At 34.4% G+C, this 9,595-nt stretch overlaps 1 protein-coding gene across 2 annotated transcripts; it reads right to left on the reverse strand.

Annotated features, from left to right (window-relative positions):
• Nucleotides 1–4,464: 4,464 nt before the first annotated feature.
• Nucleotides 4,465–8,566, reverse strand: LOC104109838 (septum-promoting GTP-binding protein 1-like). 2 transcript variants are annotated; one of them, XM_009619206.3, is made up of 6 exons: nt 7,957–8,566; nt 7,299–7,419; nt 7,049–7,145; nt 6,909–6,948; nt 5,591–5,674; nt 4,465–4,834 (listed from the first exon to the last, which is right to left on the reverse strand). In XM_009619206.3, the coding sequence occupies exons 1-6, from the start codon at nt 8,263–8,265 to the stop codon at nt 4,670–4,672; spliced, it is 816 nt and encodes a 271-aa protein (XP_009617501.1). In that variant the 5' UTR covers nt 8,266–8,566; the 3' UTR covers nt 4,465–4,669. The 2 variants fall into 2 exon arrangements, with proteins under 2 accessions (XP_009617501.1, XP_070037604.1); XM_070181503.1 differs by lacking the exon at nt 5,591–5,674.
• Between the last annotated feature and the right edge of the window lie 1,029 nt (nt 8,567–9,595).

The following is a 9,595-nucleotide window of genomic DNA, read 5'->3' on the forward strand; positions in this document are numbered from 1 at the left end:
GCCACTCCATTCTGTTGTGGTGTATGTCTGACAGTGAAGTGTCGGACGATGCCATCATTTTCACAGACCTTATTGAAATGATCATTTTTGTATTCACCTCCATTGTCTGTGCGAATACACTTGATCCTCCTGCCTGTTTGATTATCCACCATCGTTTTCCATTTGAGAAAAATTCCCAACACTTCATCTTTCCTCTTTATTGTATACACCCACACTCTTCGGGAAAAATCATTAACAAAGGTTACAAAATAGTGCTTCCCACCTAATGAAGGTGTTTTGGAAGCACCCCAAACATCAGAGTGTACATAATCCAAAATGCCTTTAGTATTATGGATCGCTGTACCAAATTTAACCCTTGTCTGTTTTCCTTTGACACAATGCTCGCAAAACTCCAAGTTGCAAGTCTTTACGCCTTTTAACAATCCTTGATTAGATAGAGCTTTCAAGGATTTCCCTCCAGCATGTCCCAAGCGCATGTGCCATAGCCTGGTTGCTTCTGCCTCTTTGTCATCACTGGATGTCACTGTTGTTGTCCCAATAACTGTGCTACCACGATAGCAGTACATGTTATTGTTCTTCCGATTGGCCTTCATTACCACTAGTGCACCGGAGCATATTCTCATCACTCCATTTTCTGCAATGATTTTGAACCCTTTTGATTATAGGGCTCCCACAGAGATGAGATTGTTCTTCATACCCGGTACATATCGAACATCTGTTAATGTTCTGATCATTCCATCATGGCTCCTTAATCTTATTGAACCAATTCCATATGAGGTAAGAGGGATGTTATCCGCTGTGTGGATGACTCCATATTCTCCTTCTTGAAAATTCACGAACCAGTCCTTGTTGGGACACATATGATAGCTACAAGCCGAGTCCATCAACCATATGTCTGATGATGTTGATAACTCTGTTGTAACTAATGAGAAGTCTGAATCATCACAATCAGCTACATTTGAATCCATAATGGCCTTTCCATTGTTATGTCTGGCCTTATTCTTCAACTTCGGACAGTCTTTCTTCCAGTGCCCCTTTTCTCGACAAAAGGCACATTCATCTTTGCTGGGTCTAGATCTCGACTTGGATCTTCCCTTCTTAGTCCTCGTTTGATTTTGAGGACGACCCCTCACAATTAGTGCTTCTCCTTCTCCGCCCTTCTGTTTTTCTCCCTTTCTTTGTTCATAGCTGTACAAAGCCGAACAAACTTCTCTGAGAGAAATTTCGTCATTTCCATGGAGTAGAGTAGTTTCAAGGTGCTCGTACTCATTAGGAAGTGACCCCAACAACATCAAGGCCAAGTCACCATCATCAAAAGTTGCATCCATATTTTGCAAATCTGTGACCAACTTATTGAAACTGGTGATATGTTCATTCATTGTGGTACCAGGAACATAGGTGAAGCGAAACAGTCTCTTCTTCATGTACAATTTATTTTGACTGTTTTTCTTCAAAAATTTATCCTCCAGTGCTTTCCATAATTTACTTGCAGAAGTTTCCTTTGTGTATGGATATTTCTGCTCTCTAGCAAGATAGGATCGAATGGTACCGCAAGCAACACGATTGATAATATTCCAATCTTCTTCTCCAATAATATCTGGCTTCTTTTCTTCAATGGCAAGATCTAGCCCTTGTTGAAAAAGAACATCTAAAACCTCGCCTTGCCACATCCCAAAATATCCTGACCCGTCAAAAATTTCTACCGCAAATTTCGCATTTGACACAATTCTTGTCATAAGCGAAGATGCCAACGATGACGTATTATTGACACTTGATGTAGATTCTTCTTGTTTACTGTCTCCCATTTTGACACAAATATTATTTAGTAGCTGACGACACAAATCAAGATTATTTCCTTTCTGGTGTGGAAGATCAGACTAAGCTGCAACCACAGAGCATACTCAGACAGAACCTTGACTCAGTTACCAAGATAGATCTTTTCTGATGTGGAAGATCAGACTATGCTGCAACCACAGAGCATACTTAGACAGTACCTTGGCTCTGATACCAATTGTTGCGGAAGCCAAATGTATATAGTGTGAATGAGTCACAACTACTATACCAAAAATTATGACAACCACTAAATAATAAACAAGACAATAAGACAACAATAAAAGAACACCAGAATTTACGAGGTTCGGCCAATTTTGCCTACTTCCTCGGACACAATCAATATTTTATTCCACTCCAAAATTACAAGTGAAATAATACTAAAGAGAGAAGATACAAATGCCTTAAGAAGATAAAAGGCAAATGAGAGGTGTATTTAAATCCTAAACATTAGGCCTCCTTTTATAGGGTGAAATTCTCATTCAAAATTGTCATCCACCGATGTGGTACTTTTGCCAATTTCAACAAATCTCCACCTTGGCAAAATTCCACATCTTCAATTTTCTCTCAATAACAAATTTTGGTTGTGTCTTCATCTTCAATCTTTAGTGTTCAACAATGTTGATCAAATCCAAACAATGTTGAAACTTGACCGCAGTCACCACTTTTGTCAGCATATCAGCAGGGTTCTCCGTAGTATGAATTTTCTTCACCGTGACTCCACCTTCTTCTATGATTTCTCGTACGAAATGATACCGAACATCAATGTGCTTCGTCCTTGCATGATAAACTTGGTTCTTCGCTAATTGAATAGCACTTTGACTATCACAAAAAATTGTAATATTTTTTTGTTCAATACCAAGCTCCTTTAGCAACCCCTGAAGCCAAATTGCCTCCTTCACAGCCTCCGTAATAGCCATGTACTCTGCCTCTGTTGTAGACAAAGCAACTGTTGACTGCAAAGTAGACTTCCAACTAACTGGTGCCTTTGCAAAAGTAAACACATAACCAGTAGTTGACCTTCGTTTGGTATTTTCAACTAATTTCAATCACACCCACTCATTCAATCCAATCAAAAAAAGAAGAGAGAAGAAAAACAAAGTTGAAATATAATTTTTCTCTCTTAGTTTTTGCTTCTGATTTTCTTTGATGTAAGATCAACCTTACCTTTTTATCCCACTGATTTTTTTTGCATAATTTACAAGAATTTTTGCTAAACTATGAGAGAAAAGAGAAGAGATGGAAGAAGAAATACAAGGAGAGAAAAGGGGTGGGAAGCCAAAATAAGCGTGTAATTTTTTTTGAGAGAAAATATAAAAGAGAGTAATTTTTTTTAGATTTGGCTATATAATGCCAATTGTTTAGGGGTATCTTTGCCAAACATAATATAAGGCTAAAAAAGTGTCAATTCTTGTTATGTGTTGTTATAGGATCCATTTTTTCTACTTATTAAATACTACTCCATTTGTTTTGTAAGGAGGAATGGAAAATGCGTCCAGATTTTACTTTTGGGCCTTCTTGGTGAAGCTGTCCTTATGGGCCTACTCAGCTAAGTATGTAGCAATGACATCAGATAACCACTCTAAAGGACTACTATTTATGAATGGTTCGAGCGGTAGTGATCGGCGACAGTTGGTTGATGCTTGGTAGTTGGCGGTGGTGGTTTCAAATCGGAGTCACAATGGAAGTGCATCATGGTTATTGGTGGTTGGTCATCTATATATTTTTATAATAATATTATGTATTTTACCTATTTTTTATTAATTTTTATGCATTTTTATAATTTTAATTAGTTTTTATGTTACTTTTTTAATAAAAATATTTACTCTTTTATGTGTTATATTATTACTAGATATATTGAAAATTTTCTCCATTGTTTTTTCTATATTTATAACAATTTTCTTATTTTTTAGTATTTTATTATGTATTTTTTGTTTTATAATAAATATTTTTTAAACAAAATATTATTGTCCTGAATTTTAATTTTTTAGTTCAAATATTTGGGATTAAACAAAAATAAGTACTGGCTAATATCTAAATATATTCATTATTCTTGTATAGACGTAGGTGTGTATTGTGATGAATACATTGAATACACAGAAGGAAAATTTTAAATCATTCTTTGATTTTGACGACAAGGTGGGTTGCTCTGATGGTAAGCATCCTCCACTTCCAACCAAGAGGTTGTGAGTTCGAGTCACCCCAAGAGCAAGGTGGGGAGTTCTTGGAGGGAAGGATGCCGAGGGTCTATTGGAAACAGCCTCTCTACCCCAGGGTTGGGGTAAGGTCTCCCCAGACCCCACTAGTGAGATTATATTGGATGGTTGTTGTATTCTCTGATTTTGTCAAGTAATGTATGCTTAGGAGCATGTTTAGGTTTAGCAATAGATCAAAACTTATAATAATAGATGAAATTAATTGATACGTACTAGCCATTTATCGTTAGTATGTACATTTAGGCTATGATTGTCGTCCAGTAGGACCCTTAAATCCACGTATATATGTCTTAACCTTCCGGAGGTGTTCTAGCAACAAACATCTCTGCACTTCATTAAACTTTTCTATGTTGTCTACTAAAAATTACCTTCAACTTTCACTCCCAAAATTTTTAAAAAAAGGAAGGAAAAAAAAAACAAGTGTGAATCCACAGTTTTACCAATTATCAAGAAAAAAAAAGGTGAAAAGGAATGCAATATTACAAGTTAAAGAATGCGCAACTCTTTTCTTCGTCCTGTTCTCCCTTTTTCTGGCAACGGCCAAAAGAAAAGAGTGTCAAAATGAGGTCTGTATCTACAACAGAATGTAACAGCAGCAGTAGGAAGAGCAGAGTAACTCTAATCTAGAAGTCAATAATTGGTTCACCAATAGTAAGATTCCTCTGGACAGTCCAAGGCAAGTTAAAGAGTTTTGCCATGATAAACTTGAAGATCTTATTCACATTGATGTTATGAGTTGCACTCGAGAAGAAGAGAGTTGCTTTCATTGCCTTTGCATATGCCCTTGCCTGCAGAAATACCATTTCACCAATTCTCAACATGTAAAATCAGAATATGATCTAATTATATCTATATATAGTTTGAGCTGGTGGTTCTTTTGAACGCGTTCTAAACTCCTGATTCATATATACTATCCTACTAGCATTTGTTTTCTTGGGTTGGGGGAGGGGGGTCGGACCTTGTGGTTGGGCGGAGGATGACTATTACTCTCCTCACCAATGTTCTATAACTATAAGTCTATAACCCCAAAGACAAGTTCCTTTCTTATTATTTATTTTTCTTTTAAAAAAAGGTTTTGAAATTAAAGCAAGGAAATTCTGTTGATAAAGCAAATGCTATCACATTCTTTTCAGTTTATGCTTGTTTATGACGCCAACGCGAAAAGAAACTAGCATACAAAGGTTTGACGTTTGAAATCACCTGGCAAAGAGGAAAAGTGTACAAACATGAAGATATGGTAATTCGGAAGAAGAGAAAAGCTAGCCATGTTTACACGAAATCCATAAGTTTACCATGGTTAAGTAGTAAATTGAGATAGTTATAGATTAAATAATCTTGACTAGTAAAGGTGCATAAAGGCACGTGTCATGCGTTTGTTAGTTTGATATAAACATCTGTGTGTAGGTATTTTCTGTAATACACATTCAATTTCAAAGCTTTAAAATTCATCAAGTAATGATACATATACATAAGATTCTGGTATTTTTAATGATTTAGAAGAAAGATGAGGAATAAATTTAGTGCTATATTGATCAGATTTGTACCTGTGTCACCACAGTCCACTGAATGTCCAGTGGAAGCCGTACAAAATCATCAAATTTGGTCCCAATTAGTATGGGAATAGCAGTCTGTAGTTTTCAATTGCAGAAGCAAAAGATTAGACTTCTAGAAAAAGAAATTAGCTTAGCTAACAAGGCTTTTAAGTCTACAAATAATGCATATTTGAACACTAATGTTCCATCCATCATTATCTAGAAGAGCAATGGTAATCTTTACTATTCCCCGGGTCCATTTTAATTGATTTTTTTGCCCCTTTTTTGTGATCTACAATATTTAATTTTTTCAGATATCAAGAAGGAATTATTCTTTTTCCCAAAGTTGCCTTTGGAGTAAAGAGTCTTGGAGTATCTGTTATATCTTCAATGAACAAATTAAAGAAATAGTAAAGGTTAACATGGTCAATTTTATTGTTAATAATGTTAAAATGTGAATTCTTTAATATGTGTGAAAAAGGCCAAAAAGTCAATTAAAGTGGACCAGAAGGAGTAGTAATAGTCTAATACATACTCCCTCCGTCTCAAATTTATAATCATGGTTACTAAAAATAGTTGTCTCAAATTATTTGTCATTTTAGAAGTTCAAGACAAAATTGATTATTTTTTTCTTTTTTACCCTTAGTAATAATTGTTCTTGAAGATAGAGATAACACATAAATAGAATAAATATTCAATGAAAAGAGATTATATCTTAGGACATAAATAAGGTTAGAATAGTCTAATCCCTTTCCTAATTTCTTAAGAGGAGTGTAAAAGAGAAACACGACACATAATATGAGACGGAGGGAGTATTAAATCAGAATTTCATTGGTAAAGAACAACTGAACTAAGTGGTCATTTCATCATAATTGTTGTTTAATTCATTCTCAATAATTCTTCTTGAAAGTTAAAGCCAATCAAGTTTTGGTAATCACTAATAACCATTTAAGGTGGCATTAAGCTTCAATTATTCAAATCAAATGAGCCAACTGATTAAGTTACTGAAGTACTACTCTAACTAATGTCATTGGCTACTTTTTTTTAAAGGAGTGAAAGTAGTTCCAACCACTTTCATTACTCAATTCCCTTTTAGCTTTACTTCAATGTATCAAACTATCAATAAAGCCCCAACCACTGTAGTTATATTGCTGTGGAGTACTACTACTTTTTTGTTTGGTGAAAAGAAAAGGAATATTTGCTACTGGCTAGTAAAAGTCTCATCCAACTTTTGCTAGATTTGTTAATAAGTAAATATAATTCTTGGTTCTAAAGTTTACTCCTTTTCAAGAAAACAACATTAATTTGAAACACAAGTCAAGTTTCGCACCTGATTCCACTTTCTTGCTTCACTATACCAACTTATCACACTGCAATTGCACAAAAGAGAAACGAAACCTTTTAATAACGGAGTTTAACTTCTCTGCATTAACAGCAGCATAACAAAGCTATCTGATTAAAGTGACATACTTGTTCAATGTACTCCGGCTAGTGAGATCAAACATAAAGAGAATGGCGACAGCATCTTTACAAGCAATTGGAATCTGATCAAGTGAGCTATGATCACCTACACCCAAGTTTGAAAATTCAAAACACAAATCATTCATTTCATTCAAGCTACAGTTACCACCTTAGAAGTGTCAAATTTGGCCAAAACTTAATAAAACAAGAACTCAAAATCAGCTAACCAGATTAAGGAATTAGAAATTAATGAACATACCTCCCACATCCCATATTCTAAATGCAATTCTTGCACCTCGTACAACTAAAGTTTTATCCATCAAATTCAGTCCGTTCATCTGCAAACATCTCTTTTCTTCTTCATCCCCTACATACTTAATCTGGGAAAAAGAAAATCCAAAAAAGTATCAGAAAAAGGTTGTTTCTTGGTTTAAGCATAAGAACAAACATAGTAACCGTAACGCCATAGAGTTTTAGACTTGTGGTCAGTAAAAAAAGGTCCTAGGAGATCATCAGAATTCAAATCTCACTAGAAAAAAAAAATGCCACACGGTGATTTTGTTCTCTATCTGCCTAAGTATCGACAATATTATTATATAGTTGTACCAGTAAGAGATAACATATACTTGATGGAGTATTAGTCGAGATGTGCAATAAACTGATCCGAATAATAATAACAGCAACACCAAAAAATAAACTAGCACGAGTGGGGTCTGGCTAGAGTAACTTGTACGTAGAGTTTCTGATAGAAACTCGACTCAGAAGAAAAAATAAAATCGCAATATCACCATAACACCAGCAAAATAATATGAAACCAAATCGAAAGAAACAACAGGATTATCCGAACACAGTTAGAAAAAAGACTAAAAGAGTAACAATAACATAGTAAGGCTAGAAAGAGATTAAGTTAAACTTACCACAAAACTAGTTTTACCAATGTGGCAATCACCCAAAATACTGATCTTCAAGGTAACTAAATCTGAATCACTATCATACCCACTACAAGTTGCAGTCAACGGATCATTTTCACCGTAGTACTCTTCACTTTCCTCCATTGACGGAGTTGCAGCTCTTCGAGACAAACGGCGGTACTTTCTTACCGGCGTCCGGCCAGTTGAGCAAATCAAAATTCTTTCCCAAATGAAACGAAAAAACTCTCTAAATATTGAAACTTTATCAAATATCTTCCACCTAATATTCACATGAACGATTTTCAGATTAGTCATCTTTCTGCTATTACTCTATGGATGTTTTGAGCCATATTGAGGAAAAATACATAGGAGCTAATTTTGGTTTCCACAATTTGGTAGTCTTCTTCTTTTTGGATGTTCTGTTTGGAACAATTTTCTATTTCGTTCACGACGCACGACAAAAAATTAAGAATGGGAAAATGTTGGGTTGTACTTGTGTTAGTAGTATGTATTTTGAGTTGGGCGGTTGACCGGTTTATGTGTGTTTTTTGGAATCTCCGGGAAATAGTCCAACTTGCCGGCTTCTTGTTCTTGATTTGAAGTGTAATTACTTGGACTTGGGTATTTAGGTCAATTGAGTTAGGCACTACCTACTATATATAGATGTTTTGTAGGGGTAGTTTGGTCATTAAATTTAAGGGTATCTTTTGGTAATGCAGCTTATATAAATAAATTGGATTAGATGAAGGTTAAAAAGTCAAGTGAGATGATTAAAATAATTGAAAAATAAAAAAAATATAATTTATATACACTGACAATATACATATCAATGTAATTATGTTTTAGCACATTACCAGCTTCTTGTTTTATGTTCCTTATTATTCTACAAATCAAGGATACATGTATTAGGTGAATTGATAGTGCAAAAATTAGTTTATAATGTTACAATAAAGAATTAAACTCAAAAAAGAAGTGGGAGAAAAAAATTGTATAAATAATGTTTTGCAATTTTGGCTTCTTTTAAACCAATAATATACTCGACCCTCGTGTCAATTATAAAATGGGAAACACGTAATCTACATATTTATTAGGCCACAATTAGTTTAAAGGGCTTGACGCTAGGAGTTATAATTAGTGAAGCATCTATAAGTAGCTTTATAGCTCATAGTTTGCTCTTTTAATGTTTTAAATGGAGAAAATTTAGAAGATAGAATGTTAAAGAAGAAGATACCTAAGATCAGAGAGAGCAAAGAGGAAACAACAAATGACAGAACACGATACTAATGATGATGTTATGTTGTGCTTTTGGAAGTTAATGGAAATTATTTATTTCGTGAGCAAAGCTTGGAAAAGGAAAACAATATTTGTGATGATCATCACTTTAAGCACAAGTATTATCTTAAGAAACATATTTCTGTTGCCTTGTTTGAATGTTAGCATTATCTTAATAAATTGTTTTTTTAATAACGTAGTTTCCTGCTTGTTTGCGCGTACTAGTTATATATCACTATTAAAAGTATCAAATAACTTTAGCAATCAAGGTTTAGACATATGAAATATATCTCCTAGTATTAAAATTCTAATACCTTATGAATTTTAACCATTTTATTAATCACTAGGCTAGGTCCTTAGAGCATCATAGAAA

The sequence above is a fragment of the Nicotiana tomentosiformis genome, chromosome 7, assembly GCF_000390325.3.
Source record: "Nicotiana tomentosiformis chromosome 7, ASM39032v3, whole genome shotgun sequence".
Taxonomy (NCBI): Eukaryota; Viridiplantae; Streptophyta; class Magnoliopsida; order Solanales; family Solanaceae; genus Nicotiana; species Nicotiana tomentosiformis.

Bases quoted from the DNA above. Each gene is read 5' to 3' on its own strand.
- LOC104109838 (XM_009619206.3), bottom strand. From the start codon at position 8,265: ATGACTAATCTGAAAATCGTTCATGTGAATATTAGGTGGAAGATATTT. The intron at 7,146-7,298 runs GTATGTTCATTA...ACTTGGGTGTAG, and splicing joins TAGAATATGGGATGTGGGAG to GTGATCATAGCTCACTTGAT. The intron at 4,835-5,590 runs GTACAAATCTGA...GTATTTCTGCAG, and splicing joins AGTGGACTGTGGTGACACAG to GCAAGGGCATATGCAAAGGC.